The 19,687-nt window shown below is 38.1% G+C and overlaps 1 protein-coding gene across 2 annotated transcripts in view; it reads right to left on the bottom strand.

Moving 5' to 3' along the window:
• The window catches only part of LOC143860274 (sodium/proton antiporter 1-like), a 38,062-nt gene extending 26,184 nt beyond the window's left edge, over nt 1-11,878 (bottom strand). Inside the window, exons 1-4 of one of the 2 annotated variants that reach the window (XM_077370842.1) lie at nt 11,539-11,878; nt 10,168-10,344; nt 9,842-9,970; nt 8,524-8,700 (exon numbers count right to left, since the gene is read on the bottom strand). In XM_077370842.1, the coding sequence (XP_077226957.1) occupies nt 8,524-8,700; nt 9,842-9,970; nt 10,168-10,344; nt 11,539-11,823 (768 nt within the window). In that variant the 5' untranslated portion in view covers nt 11,824-11,878. Of the gene's footprint in view, nt 1-8,523; nt 8,701-9,841; nt 10,026-10,167; nt 10,345-11,538 lie in introns of those variants that run through there. The other variant, XM_077370843.1, reaches the window with a different exon arrangement.
• Between the last annotated feature and the right edge of the window lie 7,809 nt (nt 11,879-19,687).

Below are 19,687 nucleotides of genomic sequence, written 5' to 3'. Positions count from 1 at the left end.
GCGGACACTTTGGAACCTTTTTGGCACCCAATTGAAATTTTCCTCAGCCTTTCACCCACAAACAGAGGTAGTTAATCGTAGTTTAGGTGATTTGTTGCGATGTTTGGTTGGAGATCGTCCTAGTACATGGGATTTGTTATTACCCACTGCTGAGTTTGCGTACAATAATTCCATCAATAGGACTACTGGAAAGAGCCCATTTGAGAGTGTTCATGGCGTCAACCCTCGTCAACCTGTTGATCTTATACCTTTACCACCTAATGCCCGTCCCTCTCAGTCAGCCGATTCTTTTGCCCAGCACATCCATGACCTTCATGCTGATATACGTCGTAGGATTGCTACTAGTAATGTTGCCTATAAGCTCGCAACTGATGTACATCGTAGGAACCTTGAATTTAATGAAGGCGACTATGTAATGGTTCGTGTTCGTCCTGAACGTTACCCTCGCAATTCTTTTAAAAAGTTGCATGCTAGAGCCATCGGCCCTTTTCGCATTCTTCGTAAATATGGCCCAAAAACTTATTTAATTGAATTACCTGCTAATATGAATATTAGTCCTGTTTCAATGTTGAAGATCTAATCCCATATCGAGGGTGCCTTTGAGCCTCCTTCTATGCCTACAGATGTTTCTACAGGTCGGACTGCCAGTGCCAGTGGTTCCACCAGTGCCCCCACTTCCTTCATATCAGATCGAGGCTATAATTGATGATTAGATCGTTTCCTCCCGCGCCATGGTGGTTTTCAGCGCTATCTTGTTCAGTAGCGTGATCGTCCTCCTTCCAACGCTACTTGGCTTACAGAAGACGAACTTCGCCGTCTCGATCCTGCAATCCTGGAGCAGTACCATTCTCTTCACTCTCCGGAGGAGAGTTCTTTTCAGCAGAGGGGAAATGATAGAGATCAACGCACATTGCGTGTTTATTCTAGGCGGGGCCGCCCTTAGGGTCCTTTTTGTTATTATTAGTATTAGTTAGGGATATTTTAGTCATTTCATGTTAGAGTCCTATTTTAGTTGGTTTCTATATTTTAGTTGGTTTCTATTTATTTTGGGTTGTAATTGGCTATTTAAAGCCTTGAGCAAACATTATTGGGAACTTTTGATGAATATTGATTGATATTGAGAACTCTTCCTCCCCTCTTGTGTTTGTCTCTTTCTCTTCTCCTATTCTTCTCTCTATTCTCCCCTAATTCTTCTTCTTTCTTCTTCTTCCTACATCATGTGGCCTTAGCCATACTTGTACAACATGGCTAGGAGAGGATGCAAGAGTACCTTCAACCTCTTTAATACAAATAGAAGAAAGAAAGGTCTCCCATGAAGCTCGCAACAATAACTTCCGAGATTACAATCTAAGCAAGGAAAAGGAAACATCATCAACACGGATTATATTTTCTGAGAAGAACCAACAAAAAACTGCTTGATTGAGGTGTCCAACTTGATAGTAAGTCTAATCCATGGATGCGAGGAGAAGATTCCATATAGTAGTCCATTCAGAAAGAACAGATCATATGACCATGGTGGAATAAGACAGAGAACAAGATGAGATCATTTATCAGAAGTGGTGAAGAGCATACATGCCGATTAAACAGAGTGGGAAAAAAGATGCATGAATTTTTATTTTTTTTGAATGGCAAAAAAAAGGGGAAAAAAGAAAAAGAAAAAAGAAGTACGATGAGAGAAAAAAAGAAATGCAAGCTAATAAGGGCGATGATGATGATGATGCTAGTGGCTGTGAGAATGGCACTTGTGGAGATGTCAACCTAACGAAGATAGCTGATAGAACCAGTACTACTCGCAGACCAAATATTGGGAGATTCATGAAAATGATATACCAACAAATTACGATTAGTACGCTTGTCATTACGGACATCGCCCTCTAACCCATTTGAGTTTCTCCAGCTGTGACACAAACAATTTTGCATCATGATTCTTAGTAGGCATCCATAGATGAATAGGGAGAGTGATGAGTATTTCGATGGCAGTGAGGAGGAGGAGGTTGTTTGTCATACTATGCTTGAAATCTGACCATATAGATCCATAACTCTAAAAATAAAAAGCTACTGAAATCTATAGGCTTGCGTAAATATAGGTGAAATTCAATGGAGATCAATTCACTTAAAAATCATTTATTAAAGAGTCAGGCTGCCTTCATCTACCATCCATGTTTGAGTTTGTTATTGTGCATGGACTGATTTTTTTTTATTGATAAATGGCAACAATAAAATAAAAGAGAGAGAAAAGGGTTACAAAATTCCAACGGGGTAGAGGTTCCCCTATAGAAAGAGTTTCTAAAAACTCTGGACTCAGCCAGCTATCTGCAAAATCATCAACACTCTAGGAATATGAAAAGAAAAATGAGAGAAGAGAAAAATGAAAGAAAAGAAAACGAAAAAAGAAAAATGTTGCCCTAATATGATCACATATCTCATTGATGAAATTGCCCAGCCTCCACTGTCCCACACTTAAAACCCTTTGCCCAAGAGATAGTGTTGGCCTAGCCGCCTTCGACAAGGAGACGCCCACTCAATTCCTTCACAAAAATCCATGAGTAACTGATGGGGGCATCAACAATGGGCGTGGATTCAAGGTTTACAACCGTAGACGTGGACAAGAATGATGGCGGGGACTCTAGCATGGGTCACAGACATTGTCGTCTTTTTTTTATTATTTACTTTCTATTTTCATCATTTTATTTGTAGCCTACTTTTTAGGCACCAAATCTCATTTGTTTGACGTGCTTTTGGTATTATTAGAAAGGTTTTTCAATTACCTATCTAATGAGTTCAAGATCACATGATTTGGATGTGTTTTGAGCAAGTTATGAGTGTTTTTAGGAAGTGGTATAAGTCTATTACGGGATTACTATTTTTTGTAAATTTTTAACTTTATTTAGTTTGCTTTGGATTAGATGAATGGTTGAGATTAGTTTCTTAGGTCTTAGGTTATCTTCTAAGGTTTCTTTTCTTATAAATACATCTTATGAAAGCAATGTAAGAGACTTTTGAATATTGAATAGAATTGAGAATTTTTTTTGAGAGCTATTGTAGCTTGGACTTTTTCTTCTCTTCTCCTCTTGGTGGCTTGGAGCCATTCTTCTCTCATCTCCGCTCATTTATTCTCTTCTATTATCTTCTATTTCTTCAATCAAATCAACACATACAGGGTTAGTAAATCAGATTTTCTATTTTCTTTGTTCTTGAACCCTAAAACTAGAAAAACCCAAAATCCATAGATCTCCCTTGTTCTCCAAGATCTTGTTATGAGATTTTGAGGATTGTTTTTATGATTAAACCTCAACCTAAACACCCAAGAACTCTAACTTTAAACCTCTTTTGAGCCTTATTGCAATTTTCACCATTTTCAAGTCCTAAAACTAGCTTTAGTAAACCCTAGCCTAAACCTACCTCAAATCAGAGCATAAACCCTAGATTAACCTTTGTTTTACCTTCTAAACCTTAACCTAAGATTTGGACAGCGGTATTAAACCAAAATCCCAGATCTGCCAAATTACCAAAATAACCTTACAGCCCAAAACTGGATCATTTTGAGCCTTTTACTGCTGCTGGACATTTTTTTTGTTTTTTTATTGGATATTATTATTTTCATGCTTGTGTTACATCTACTTCATTAGTACTTACATTAGCTTTTAGTTATTTTAATTGGTTGCACGTGTAAAACATAGTTTAGGCCTAATTTTGTCATTAACAATTCACCTGAAAGAGCTTTACCTATTGGTTGATTTGTATAAGGTTTATTTCATGCTAATTATGTTGCTTCTAATTATTGAATGCATTCTAAGCCTCGATATAGCTGCTGCCCGTTAATTAAACCTTCATTAAATCAGCCCTATGTTAGTCCCTTTAGAAGTTTTGAGTCTTCCGAGTTAACCTTGAGCCTTTCCTAAAACTATTATCCCATTAGGAGTGTAGGATTTTCCCTAAATTAGGTATTGTCCTGCATCAGTAACTCCTGCACCTCAGCCTCGTTTGAATAAGCAGTACCAATTGAATCGGAATAAGAGTAGATGATCTACCCATTCTGATTCTTAAGGACCATTCATAGTTCCATAGCACTCATGTTGGAAAGTTATAACTACATAAATATTTCTCGGCATTCACACTTGCATTAATCAAAATTGTTAGAAATGGAATTAAGATTAGCGAGAGAAGAAGATGAGGAGTCTCCACTAAGGAGCTCTCTAATGTAAATGATGTATATATATGCCCAACTAGGGCAACATGTTTACAAAGACTATACTACCCTCTACAAGATATGTAATACCTATACTACCTTTACATATTATTCAACACCACCCCACCCCCACCCCCCCAAAAAAAAAAAGCTGGAGTGTATATACTATGGAACTCCAGCTTGCAACAAAGAAAACTACAACAACCAACTAAAAATAAACATAAAACACTCCCCTCAAGCTGGTGTGGTGAATACATACGTAATAATAAAAAGCAACGGCCACAAGAGTACAACAACGAGATCAACGGCCATAAAAAAAGAGCAGCTCCCCTTGAATCAACATGACGACGAGAGCAATCTCAACATGGGCTCCTCCTGAATCAGAGCACGGCTAACATCGAGATCAACAATCGAACAAAAGCGTCGCAGCAAAGAAACAGCAACAAGCCTCGAACAAAAGATAAGTATGCCAAAGGCGCGCGCAGCGAACAACGACAGAGAATCACGAGCAGAGGCATCAGCTGAGCAGCACAATGGCAAGAGAAGAATAACAATCACCGGAAAGGTGATCGAAACCAACCAACGATGGGGTACAGTGTCGGCTGGAGAGACAAGGTCAACGGCATCACGTCACCTGGAGATAACAAACCAACGATGTGGATACCAAGGTCGACGAGGGATACCGTCGCCTGGAGATAACTTACCAATGATGGAGACACCATCGTCTATAGACAAGGTCGACGGGGGCACTGTCGCCCGAAGATAACCAACTAATGATGGGGACACCATCGTCTGGAGACAAGGTCGACAAGGGACACCATCGCCTGAAGATAACCAACAATGGGGACACCATCGTCTCGAGACAAGGTCGGTAGCAGACATTGTCGCCTGAAGATAACCAACCAACAATGGGGACACCATCGTCTGGAGACAAGGTCGACGGCAGCACGTCGCATGAAGAGAATGACCGAAAGCCACACTAACGACCAGGCATATAGCCGAACAATGAAAAAGTGGATTGTAATGCAAACCACGATGAACGCGTAAAACTACACAAAGGAACTACACACGTGTAGAAGGGCAAGACAATTCGAAGAAGCAACTAACAATGCAAAGGACAAACAATGCGAAGAAGAACTCACAATGCAAAGAAGAAACCAAACAAGGACAACATCAACTAGAGATGACAAGATAGAAGAGGAAAGAGGCAACCAACAACCAACCAACAACACTAAGGACGAAGAACGTAAAGGAATCACCAGCAACATTCCCCCTCGGGCGAGACTACATGAGCCCGGAGACAACAACAAGACAAGAAAAGACAACAAAGAAGATAATACCAAGACAACACCAAGGAAAAGACTACATCAAGATCTACATGACAACACTCCCCCTCAAGTTGAAGGCCTTGCAAAGAAAAGAAGACTTCCAAGGCACCAAATCTCTCTTAAACATTTCTTGGGGTGCACCTTGGAGATCAAGAGAAAGGCCATAGAAGTCAAAAAAATATAGAAAAGAGAAAATAAGGGTTTAGGGAGGAGTTTTGGGAATGGAAAAGGGTTTTGGGGAGTAGATAAAAACCCAAAAAATATAGAAAAGAGAAAATAAAGGGAGTAATAGATTGGGAACAGACCCAAAATGGGTTTACGGCAAGGAGAATGGGCTTCTTTTTTTGTTTCTGAAAAATAAGAATGGGGACATGTGCAAGTCAGACACACGGAGAGAGATGCATGAGATTGGAGAGAGATTGGAGGGATTTTCCTTTCTTCTTCTTTTTTTGTTACTGAAAAACAAGAATGCGCAAAGAGAATACCGAGAGTGAGAGAGATTTGCGATTACGGAGAGAGATTTGCAATTACGAAAAAGAATGCGAGAGACAAAGAGTTGTACAAAAGCGCAACACATTGTTGGAGAGATTTTAGGTATTGCACGAAAATGAGAGAGAGATAGAGGCTTGCGTGGATGATAGAGAGAGATTTGAGGGAGATTTGAGGAGCGATTTTAGGGAAATGGCGTGGGGGTAGAGAGACTCGAAAAAGAGAAAAAACGAAATCTCAAAAATGGGTTGCGCACAAAATTGTGAGAGATGCGTGGATGGAAGAGAAAATGAGAGAAAAGAGGAAATAAAAATCTGGGGAGAAAGATTTTTGGGTTTTTTAGAGAGATTTTCGTGAATGGAGTACGCAAAAACATATTTGCGCGCGGGAGAGAGAGGGTAGCGAGAATGAGAGATTTGGAGGGAAATGACATGATGTCTCTTCTTCTTTCCTTCTTTGTTGAGGATCAGACCTACTGCTCTGATACTATGTTAGAAATGGAATTAGGGCTAGAGAGAGAAGAAGAATAGAGAAGATGAGGAGTCTCCACTAAGGAGCTCTCTCATGCAAATGATGTATATATATATATAGGTAGACCTGGCGAATGGGTGGACCCGGACCCCACCCGCACAGGCCGGGTGGACCCGCGGGTCACCCGTTTTATTTTTAAAGAATCTAACGAATGAATGGTTTTTGTCGTGAAATATGGATGTTTTTGGTATTTTTTTATAAAGTAAGGGTACTTCGGTCATTTCCTATGATAACAAGGAGGAACAGACGAGCGCATTTTGGTTTTGGTTATTTCTAGGATTCTCCATCTCTCTCCTCGTTATCTGTTCCTCATTTACTTCTTCTTCGTCGTTATTTGTTCCTCCTTATCTCCGTCTCTCTCCCATTGTTTCATCCTTATCGGGTTTTCCATACTCCCGGCAAATGGAAAACAGCCTAAAAAGGTTAACTTAAAAAAAATTCTGCTTTTTTACAGGCACCCGCGGGTCCACCCGGCCCGGCCCCAACCCGGCCCAGTTTTGACGGCCGGGTGGACCCCCGGGTCACTTTCAAACGATCACTAATCATTGACCCGGACCCGTAATTTACGGGTCACTTTTTGCCAGGTCTATATATAGGCCCAACTAGGGCAACATGTGTACAAAGACTATACTCCCCTCTACACTACATGTAATACCTAGACTACCCTTACATATTATTCAACAAAAATATATCCCACAATATTGGAAAATAACTTACCATGTGTATCCCTAGAAGGGAAAACATTGTTGAGAGATGTTTAGTTTTACTGTCTATTATTTGCCATAGGCCCATAGCATTCACGATGCAAGGGTTTTTCTTCATTTCTGAATTGCTTAAAAAGTCTATCTCAGTGTGAAATAAAAAATCATTTAGAATTCCATAGCACTCTTAGCCAAAATATATCCCACAATGTTAGAAAACAGTCAATAGTGGCTAGATCTTAATACAGGGGTATGGGGGCACATGGCACATGTGAGCTGATGTTCTCCAAGACAGTGTTGATGGATATGGGAGTTAGGGTTAGACTTCTCACAACAGAAAAAAAAACATATTAAAAATGACTGTCATTTGATCAGGGAGAAAGTGTCAACAAAGGAAGTCTGTCATTTGATCAGGGAGAAAGTGTCAACAAAGGAAGTTTGTGTTCCCTGTGTTCAATCAGCGAAGCAGCTTGGTGGCATGCTCACAAGGTAATTGGTACAGGTCGCCTTTCGTGGGCTTTTTCCAATCTAGGCATGACAGATAAATAAATAAATATATATATGCCTCAAATTATGGGGGAAGTCTTTGGAGTTATTTACAGTTTTCACTGCATTTATGTTATAAGATTTGTTACTCCTTTCTGAAAATTGGTTAATGAAATTTAAGAGGGTAATGATCTGATTGCTCCCTCTAAATTTGTCATTGTTCCTCATTGTTCTTTGTGTTTAACAAAATTTTAAGCAGTAAAAATGCATGAAAATGACATCATATAAATCTATAAACATATCAAATTAAATTGTCTAAATTATTTAGATTTCCAAACTAAAAATAATTATTCAAAAAAAAATCTATACTAAAATAGCACAATTTTTATTCCACAAAAAATCAATTCCAAGAACAATAATCTTCACTATTTGCAACATCTAAAACCACCTACTGCAGCACAAGAAATGTAGAAACAGATATAACTCTGTGTGTTGGACACTTGGACCTACATGAGTTTGAGCACTCGATCCAAGTCTCCAAAAATAAGGAAGCAATCTAAATCTCATATAACCCAAAGAATCCAAAATAATACTTCAACATTATAGAAGGCAAATTATAGAAATATAACCACACGTTTGGTTCAGGATAATAGGAGATAGCAATCCCCAGAACTATGAGAAGCAAGTGGCTTTTCTATATTGAGAGAGCCTCCAAGATCAAATGTAACTGATAGACCAACTAGCCAGCATGTAGAACATCCCGTCAATAGATTTATAGTAAGTAGAATACAGTACTCACCACCCAGAGGAGGGTCCGTGGCTTCCGAGTTGTAATGTTGTCAGTAACCAGCTTAAATCCTTGATGAGCATCAACTATCTCTACTATGGTCATTGCGCCAAGCAAGAAAAAGACTATTTCACTGACCTCGGCAGACGCGTGAGTTAACTCATTTACAGCTATATCAGTGGAAGGAGCCTGGACCATAACATATGATAGATCGTAACATGCAACAAGTGAAAAATAAAATGTTATACAATAATACATGTGATGGAAGGGGGGGAAATAGAGAACTAGCAGCTCAAGAAATATAGGTTTAATGAAAACAATTGATGCTAATAAAGACACTATGAGGCTGTAATTGTGCTGTAAGAGGAAAAAGGTATCCAGCATCCTTTATTATGTACAGAACTTTATAACAGGCTGAAGGAGATGATCAGATATGCAAATATAGTAAATAAAGAAAAATGAAAATGAATGTCATGATGATCACCATTAGCAAAGAAAATAAAATAAAAAATTGAGGATAACAGATTGATTCACAAAATAGTACAGAAATATTCACATGAGGGCCCCAACGAAACTATTTCTACGAACACCATCTATGGTCAGAGTATCATCAATTGGCCTCTAAGAACATGTACAAATATATCCCATCCCCTTGAAGGAACAGAAATCCCATTGATGATTAGCACCAAATGCCACATCCCTCTGCTATTCTTTCCTCCCCCAATTGACTGCATTTTAAGAATTCCGTCCACTATGACAGCGCCGTCAATCTTGGTGAAAGAAATGCAATCCAGTTAGGAGGGCATTAGTAGCAGCCTCATCGAAATCGGAAACTTCAATGCACCTGAGAACTCCCCTAGTTTCACTCCATTACCGTCTCAAAACAAGCCACCTATCCTGGCCATGGATTTAAATTTCGGTTTCGGTCCCTACCAAAACGGAAATTCTTTTTCAATTTTTGGTCATTTCGGCCCAAATTTTTACAATTTCGGTCAAAATGACCAAACTTTGGCCGAAATCCTGAATTTTTCAGATTTCGTCCCCATAGGATTTCGGGCGAAATTTAAAACCATGATCCTGGCTGGCAAGAGGTACCCCAACGAACAGCCAAAAAAATTAGTCTGATGGCATCGATAGGAGTGGGAGCCCAAGATGCAGACCTCCTTTTCACCATACTACTAGCTAGGGTCTCTTTCCATTTCCTATAAATGCAAATAGTGGTAAACCCCTAAAATCTTTCTTTCCCAAGAGACATGTCACAGTCACAATATAACAAGTTAGCTTTAGGAGAAAACAAAGCACAATCACACAAAGTTTAGATGAATCTTACTCCAATGCTTCGAATAACCCATAATGAAACGGCCATCAATAGTCCAACTCCACTTTTGTTGAATGCTAGAGATTCCTCAAATATAATGCCTGCATACCCTAATGTAAAAACCAATGCCATAGCAACATCCTGTACCATAAGATACTTCCGATCAAATCACCTCAAGATCGTTCCACAATATCATCTGCGTATAGATGCAGGTAAAGAAAGGGTTTTCTCAAACACATCTAATCTATGAATAGTATCATTAGTTCTGCTAAAACGTTAAAAAAATATTGGACAACCTACAATATTCTGAAAAGTCAAGCCATATAGAGAGGATGAACCTGATTTGCAGCTACCCAAGAGTGATTAATAGCCGCAGCCCCTGCCGTAGCTGATGCAAGAATTGCAAGTGCCTTCAACAAGTCAGTCTTTGGCTGGTAACTAGCTTCAAAATCTTGTGAGCTCGTTTCGTCAACTGAACACAAGGGATCACAAGTTCCAGATCCCGGCATCAGTTCCTAATGAAATGACAACAGTTAAAAGTCAATACACAGTATCCAGGTTACATAAAAGAAGGTTCAAATTTATAACATCACAATAACTTCAATAGGAAATATACTGGTTAAAAGGACGATGTTTGCCTTGAAAAGATAACATGCCAACAACACCAAACAGTTATAACAAAATAACAACAAATTAACTTATTGCCGACTCCAACGAGTCGTCAAAACTTAACTTTGGAGCCAATTGCCAATAGCAGGGGAATCAAGAAGCCAAGAGGGTATACTTGTAGATTGGATTACATTCAGCCCTTAGGCGAACATTTGAAAAATTAATAGAGGATATTGAGGCTCTAACAGGGGCACATTAGTATGAACAAGTTCCCTTCACTCGTACACATTCATTTCTGCAAGCAATGAAGACTTGCACCAAATTTTGAGAAATACATAACTAGATTTGTAGTTTACTGCCTTCATTTTCTCCTAAACACAAGATTGCAGTTCCATCCATTTAATTGTAGCTAGTTTCATTCGATCAAACAATAAGAACATCAAACAATAAGAAGAAGAACAGAAAGAAAAAAGAATGTGATGTTAAAGCCATTGTTAGAACAGATAGGATGCAAGATTATGTCCTACAACGACTTCCCTGTATATGAAATTTGGTATGTACTAAATTATCATACATTAAACGTTCATTGTTTTTAAACCATTACAGATGATTGTCTTGCTTATGTGATAGTTTCTAAGTATGTAATTATACTTAGGGCGATGATAAATTTGCACCCCAAGTAGGATGTTTCGCACCCATTTTAACGCAAAATGTGGCATACTTTAACGCTTTTTGACGTATAAAAGGGGAGCGAATCATCCTACAGGGGGGGTGCGAACTTATCATTTCCCTTATACTTATTCTAGCATTTCCTGAAGTTTCATCTTAAAATTGTATCAATTACAAACGTTTTCACATGTTTCCGTGATTTTACATGATTTCCACTGAGATTTCCATCCCTGACAAGAATTTTAAAAAAAAAACAGAAAAATGTGAAGTTAAATCCATTGTTAGAACAGATAAGATGCAAGATTATGCCCTAAAACGAATTCCTATCTATGAATCACAATATGCATGAATGGATAAATATGCAAAATTACTTGAATTGAAGTTCTAAATCACAGAAACCCTCAATTTCGAAAAGCAAATGAATGGAGAACCTCATCATCGTCGTCTTTGTTTTCTATAGAAGAAGAAGAAGAAGAAGGAGCCTTGGGTTTTTCTTGCGCTCTAGCGAGATTGATACTGCCACGCCCTCTTGGATTATTGATGCTCAAAAGCTGATGGGATTTGGGTAGAGGAAGTTTCTTCAGTAGAATATATGGGGAATAAGACGATGTGTTTCTTATGGATGTATATACAGAAAAATTCCCCATTTCTATTTCAACGGGAACCAAACAATGGAAACTAGGGCGATAAGAAGGTATAGAGTATAAAATCGCCATTTTTTTTCTTTTCAACGGAAAACAAACTGTGGAAAGGCGGAAGAGAAGAAGATATATAGAGTTTTTAGAGATTTTATATGGTGTAAGCACGTCTGAGCCAGTTTATATCGTGGCCCATCAAATGGACGGTTTGGATCATCCTATGGTAAAGGGCGTACGATACTTGTTAAAAAATACTTGACTATATGGACTTACTTGTGTGCCAAAATTCATTTCCATAGGATAATCCCAACCTAGTGATCTATGGAGGTTTCCAAAATATGTCATTCCTCTATAGATTGTAGGGATGGGATCATCATATGGGAATGATCAAATGGACGGTTTCGATCATCCTATGGCATAAGCCGTAAAGTATATTTCGAAAAAAAAAAAATTCTTCACTACTTTTTTTCTTATAGGTAAGCTGGGTTTTGGCGGGGACCCCTACTGTCTTATTAAAAAAATACTTCATTACATGGGCTTACACCGTTTATATTCTACTTCTGTAGTATTGCAAGAATTTTGTGACAAAGCTTGCAAACCAAAAATTATTTCTTACACTCCCTACTTTATACAGGACAAAATACAATTGAAACCAGCCCTATTAAAAATATATATATATATATATTGTATGACTTATAGCATAGGATGATCCAAACCGTTCATTTGATGGGCCACAACGTACATAGGTTGTTCCCAAAAAACACATTTCCATATGATGATCCTAGCCCTGCAGTCTATAGAGGAGCAGCATATTTAGGAAACATCTATTGATCGGAGGATTCGGTGATCCAATGGAAATAGAGTTTGGCAAACAACCTACTTACATTGTGGCCCATCAAATGGACGGTTTGGATCATCCTGCGATGTAAGCCATACAATACTTTTTGAAAAAAATACTCACTATAAGGACTTACAAGTTACAACATATAAAAACTCTCATAATCACATCATTTCTCTCTAAATCATGGGGAAAAGAAATTCCCCCAAGAATTTTTTTTTCCTCAAAAATGTTTTTCTTGCAATCAAATAAAGATTTACCAGGAATCAACCCTATTTAATTTCTATTTAGAGGGACCTTCAATTTATGATCACATCATTCTAATTTAACCATAATCATATCAATTTCCTTTAAATCGTGGAAATAAAACATTTGCCTAAGAAATTTTTTCCATAGGAAATGTTTTTCTTCCAATCCAATAAAGATTTGTCTTGGGTAAAAGTTTTTATGATGTAAAATTTAGACCAACCACCAGCTACCATACACATCTGACTTTAATATACAACATGGACAACTATTTCAAAAAAAATATACAACATGGACAAAAAAATTCCCCCTATAAAAATTTGGGAAATGATAAATGCGCCCCTTTTCATCACAAGCATACCCAGGTGCATTGTACATGGCAATCGGGTCACTCTATTCCTTCAAATGTGAAGTACATCAGCCCCTTTGCAGTCATAGATACACTGTAGCTGGGTGTCCCAACTGATGAAAAGGGGTGCATTTATCATTTTCCTAAATATTTTCCATCAAAAATGTTTTTCTTGCAAAAGAAAAATGTTTTACATGGCTAAATTCTAAAGAATTTTTTTCATTGCAAATGTCTTTCTTCCGATCCAATAATGATTTGTCTTAGGTAAAAGGTTTCGGGACCTAAAATTTAGGGGTGTAAATGGATATTCGAAAATTTGATTACCGTCCGCATCCGAATCCATTTAAAGCGAATATTATCCGAATCTGTTTCAAGCGGATATTATCTGAATCCGTTTATGAGATATCCGGCTCTTAGCGGATGCGAATCTGGTAAATGGTATATCCGATCCGTTTAACATCCGAATTCGAGAAGTAAATCCTTTTTATTTATTATTAATAATATCATTAATATTTATTTTTAGTAATGACACACTATCTTTTGTTTCTATAAGAAAAGTGAATATTCTTTTTAGAAATATAAAAATAAAAACAAAAATAGCCCAAACCCATTCCATCAAAATAACCCAAACCCATTCCATCATATACAAAAAAAAAAAAGGAAAAACCCAAAGACCACTACCAACACTATCATCCATCCCCATCGCCTCCCTCTCTCTCTCTTTGCCTTTGTTTTAAAAGGAAGAAGAGGATCTCATATATTTTAGGGTTTGAGAGTTAATTTTGTGAAGAGAATGTAGAGGTCTAGTTTTAGAGTTTGGAAAATTCATTAGAGTAAGTAGGAGAAAAAAGATAAAGTGCTGCAATAAAATGTTCGAATTTACCGGATAAACGGATACGGATAATATCCGAATTCGAACAATATCCGACGGATACGAATTCAGTAATAGACATTAAATATCTGTTGAATCCGAATCTGAATCTGAATTCGGATAGTGTATACTGTAATCGAATTCGGATATAGCCATATCTGCTCCGAATTCGATCCGTTTACACCCTAAAATTTAAACAAACCACTAGCTACCATAGGCATCTGAGTTTAGTACACAGCTAATAAAACATTTTCTAAATATGGAACTAATTTTATGACTAATGTGTTGAAGGGCTAGATATGGCTGATGACTCTTGTTCACAACTTAATTATTCCTTCAATTCATACTTTGCTAGATCCAAACATCTCTAGAAGCTTCAAGCCATACGAAGCTCCTTTCAATTATACACCGTTGGCATAAAATTCGCTATTGGGACCTTCAAAAGCAAGAATCAAATTGCCATTAGCGTCAGAAATAATAACTCCACAACGACCTCATCTATGATATCAAGGATGTCAGATAATTATCTGTTGTTTAACTAAAATTTTGTTTATTCAAGTAATGGGGGAGTTAAATTGTTACGAGCTTTAAATTTTTCTACAGATTTTAGCTAAAACATTTTTGTTTTTCCTAGAGGGATTGAGGTCATTATTTTTCACTATTGCACCGTGCGATAGGTAATACAAAGGAATATGTAATCTATAATCTTAATTTTTTGAATGGGAGTTTTAACATTAACCCATTGATTAATCTTTCTCTATTAAGTTTTGAACTTTTCATCATCAGCACTAATGACCCTACCTTGACCAAAATATAAATTGAAATTGAAAATGATTAAAACTTTAGGAGGTAGATTCAAATGGGTTTGGATCTCAAACTAGAAAGGAAATTATTACAGGGATAGATAGTTGCTTTCTTTTTCTCTTATAGGCACCCTAAGCACGTGCAATGCACGTGCATATTTACTAGTTCCTTATAAGGCTAGAAAAACCAATGTTTTTGTTGGCGGAAGCCCCCCCTATTTGTTTTATTTATACCTTGTTTGCTTTGGATCGTGAGAATTGATTTTGGCTACTGATATCCCTCACTACCATGTTTTGATAACGAGACAAGCTCACCTTGTTTTTTATTATTTACCGAACTCTCAAAAGCTGTTTCAATTTTCAAAGAACTCTCAGCAGCCAATTAGGGAGGGAAAGGCAAGGTGAGTTTAATCCAAAACTGATTATTGGTTTCAAAATCGCTTTTAATTTTGAGCCTAATAATCAGTTTGGACTCAAAACCTGGAAACACAGACGATCTCCTACTCTCTCACTCGACGGAAAGAAGCGCGAGAAATTAGAAAATGACGGACGGTCTCCTCCTCTCGTCTCCCATCTAGGATTTTGGGGAAATCCAAGATTATAAAATCCATGTATCAAAACGGCTCCTACGAAGTCGTGGCCCAAGGATGGCATTAAAATGGAATCAACCCAGAGCATACCCGATTTTAGGTCGAACCAGATTTTAGGTCAGGCCAGGTTTATCTTTTCCTATAAGGCTCCAATTCCTTCATTGTAAAATGGGCGTAAAACAAATTTTATGCCTTTTTCAAATGAAGATGTCAGGTGGGGTTAGGGTTGAGACCTTGGGCAACTTGACCCGACCCCTTTCATCCTAAATTTATCATGATTTTCAATATCTTAAGTTCATGTTGCCTTTTTATGTTTTTTTATGCCTCTAGTCAACACGAACCCAACCCAACCCGATTTAGAAATTCAGGTTAGCCGGGTTGGGCTTTGCTAGATTTAGAGGGGTCTTGGGTTAGGGTTGAGGTAATGCTGTCTTTTGTTATGCTAGTGTTGGGTAGTGCGGCTAGAGAAGGAGTAGAAGAAGGAGAGAGAAAGAGTGGGGGAGAAGAGAGAGAAGGAGAAAGAAGAAGAAGGTTTTGTCTTTGGGTTTCTCGGGTTTTTCTCCCGGGTTCATCTTTCGGGTTACTCTTTGTGTATGGTCTTGAGTTGAAAGAAGCAAGGAAAAGGTTGCAGGTTGTGGGTTTTGGGTTTAATCCATAGTTACCGGAAACTTCTGAGGCGCTACCTGTGTGTTTCCTCTTAATTAAGAGTACACTTCCTATTTAGGAGATGATTTCTTCCTAAAAGAATATTTCTCCTTTTAATATAACAATGGATGTATTTAAAAAGAGGTGCATTTAAAACTTGAAAACTCATCTGAAGTAAATTATCTGGATCTTTTTCCAACCCTTTAAGATTAGATTTACATGAACAAAACATAAATTGTAAATTCCTAAAACTTTTAATTTCATTTATTCACGGTCTTCTTTTCTACTTAGAATCCTTGCATATATTAACCATTCCTCCCTAATCTACTACAATCCTACTCTTTCTATATACCTGTTCACTTCCAATGAGACTTATTACATGCTTCATGTTGATTTTCAATGATGCTTCTTGCACTTTTTCACTTTACTCTATTTATAGATTTTCACATCCCGCATTTTCTCTTCTCTAAACCCCTCGCTTCCCACTCTGGCAATTATGGTTTAATCCATGTAATCCTCGTATATTGCTTTTTTCTCATCGTGGAAGATCATGTTTCTCTCCCGTGGATGTAGGCTTGGCCTAACCACGCAAAATCTTGGTGTTCATCTTGTGGCTTGTGTTTATATTTACTTTTTAATTAATTTGTGCACAATCAAATCGGAATTGCTCAGTGGATTTTCTCAACAAGTGATATGAGAGCTGTGATTGAAGCGATCGTCGAGGGGTGTTGTAAGTGGATTGTAGTTACAGTGATCATCAAAGGGTAGAATGATTGTCGGAGAGATTCTCGTTCGAGGTAGAGTGCTACAACGAGAAGTGCATTCAGTAATCTAAGATGGAGGTAAAATCGAGTTATACCCAATTCAACATTGACAAATTTGACTGAAATGACAGTTTCACCCCATGGCAGATGAGGGTGAAGCGTATCCTACTTCAACAGGGATTGGCTAAGGCGTTGAAGAGAAATGATGGGAAGACGAAGAAGATGATGGATAACGAGTGGGAAGACATCATGTCGAAGGCGGACATAACGATTCGGCTATGTCTGATAGATAATATTATGTTTAATGTTATGGTAGAAGATGAAGCGCTTAAATTGTGGGAGAAGTTGGGAAAGCTTTACATGTCAAAAAGCTTGGCCAACCGACTGTATCTGAAGAGGTAATTGTACAGACTAAAGATGCAGGAGGGCGAAGATCTTCTGGAACACGTGATTGTGTTCGATGGGCTTTTTGGATCAGCTCCACAAGGTTGAAGAAAAGATGAAGGAAGAAGACAAGGCCCTATTACTTCTTACTTCACTTCCTGATTCGTATGATAATTCGGTGACTACATTATTATTTGGTAAGGATACCATGAAGATGTAAGAAGCCACGACGGTGCTCTTATCAAATGAGACTAGGAGGAGGCCTAATCAAGATGATGGTCAAGAGCATGGGTTTATGGAATATTGTATCATGACAAGACCTACAGAATTTCTGACTCTGTAAATCTCTGATATACCAACCCTTTACTGAAAACTCTAAACCATATTATTTGTCCTCCTTGGGTCATCCAATGAACATAGGCTCACAATGTGGACATCGTGAGCAATATCAAAAGGAGTTATCATAAGGTAGACAAGCCCTACAATAAGCTATTGAATTCTGAATCGAAAGAATTATTGAAAGATCTGAACTTATTGAATTTTGTACTATGCTTAAGAACCAATGAAATTCTTAACGTGTGTCTCCCTTTGAATCCTCTAGATTATTGATATGTGATAATTGACTCTTTTCAAATCCTCCAGACTACTGTCAAATGATATGTAAATTTCTTTGATTCCGTCGAAACATGAATAGGATATGTGACTCTTTTGAACCCCTCAGTTTTTGAAAGTGACCTGCGATTGATCCCTTTGAACTCCGGTAGAATTGCGACCATATGAACTCAGTCCCCATACTTGTAAGACTATTGACTTGGCTATTCTGTATATGAACCTTTGAAGTCTCAATACTTGTGACTTTCTGGTTATTGATCAATTGACTTGTGTACCAGAACCTTGGAATTCTGACATTTGGCTTCTTTGGAATAATCCATCTTGAATGCAGTATCTGATTTCAGAACTGTGAATGATATTGAACTTTGATATATTTGTTTTACTGTCAGTTGCAAACTTTCCTCTCTTGGCCTGTTTAACTGTAGTTGCGCTTTATTGTTTAGCATTAGCTCACCCGTGGTTTGCAAATTTCAGATATTGAACCCTATTCCAGCATGGGACATGGAGAGCATCCCCTAGCCTAGTTTTGAAGACGAACCCGTTTATTCGAACTGCTGACCGTGAGTATCATTCATTGTGTTTATCTTGAATTATTGTAATAATTAAATAGTTTATCATAATAGAAAATAGTGTATAGTTCTGTTGGCTATTGTTTTGAGGCAAATTGCTCTGATATTGTTTGCACTTATTGATATCAAATGCCTTGCATGCTTGTAGCCTTGTAGGGTTTGCCTTGCAGTTTGTGCGGTGCTGTTGCGTCATGGGTTGGATCTAGGGTTTGGGGTGTGGCATTTTCTTTTCATTATGCTTATAAAAGGGGAGAAGTGGCAAACCGTTAATGCATAGAGAGAAGTAAAGAAGCGGTGTACGGGTGTAACCTTTTGAATAAATAAGAATCAAGAGAAAGTGATTCTCTCTCCTAGCCTTTCTTTTTATTTTCTTCATGATTATTGTTTTTTTGCTTCTTATTGCTTTGATTTCTTTTTTCTACATATAATCCTTGTTTCCAAACTGCTTGGGGTGAAAACACTAGGAAAGGAGCGGGAAAAATATTTCTCTTTAGGCTCCGTTTCTTTAGATGTAAAATGGGTGTAAAAAAATGTGGCCCAACCCGAATAAATGTCAAATCAGCCCGAGCTGAAATCGGGTTGAGAAGTGTCAGGTTTGTGTGTTGGAGCCCGGCCCAAGTTGCGCCCCCGGCCCACACGACAGACATTATTACACTGGAAAGTTGGCGTCTCGTTGTGCTCTCAATGTCTAGCTGCCATCTCTCTCGGTCCCAACAAAATTTGGAATGTTTAAAAGGGAACTGATATATTCGTCCCCTGTTCTTCCCCGGGCCACCCCTGTATCTACACTATTCATTTTACACTAGAAAGGGGTGGCCCACGGAAGAAAATGGGGCGAATATATCATTTCCCATGTATAATAAAACATGCAGTACCCACAGATATGGCATGTTGTGGGCCCCTAAACCCACAACTACAAAAACCATTTTTCGGACGATAGGCGGCAATGTGGGTGAGGGACAGATAAGGGTCATGATATTTTCATCCCCCCCCCACAGTACGCATTCGCCCCCCTTATAAGGCCAACTTTAACGCTTTTTGAAGTCAAATCACCTTAGAGGGGGGCGAATACATACTGGAGGGGGGTGAAATTATCATCTCCCGACAAATAAATGGGAGATGAAAACGATGCCAGTTGTGGGGCCCATCAATCTGCTTTTACGCTAAAAGTCAAGTAGTCCGTGACCTCCATTTGGATCTTGTGAGCCCTTTCGTGCTTTTATAAGAAAATGCATTATTTACTTTCTTCTCCCTCTGGTTTGGTATTTCCA

This window comes from Tasmannia lanceolata, unplaced genomic scaffold (assembly GCF_043159265.1).
Source record: "Tasmannia lanceolata isolate RefF3 unplaced genomic scaffold, GAP_Taslan_0.1 ptg000037l, whole genome shotgun sequence".
Lineage (NCBI taxonomy): Eukaryota > Viridiplantae > Streptophyta > Magnoliopsida > Canellales > Winteraceae > Tasmannia > Tasmannia lanceolata.
This window is presented reverse-complemented; position numbering and strand designations above follow the sequence as displayed.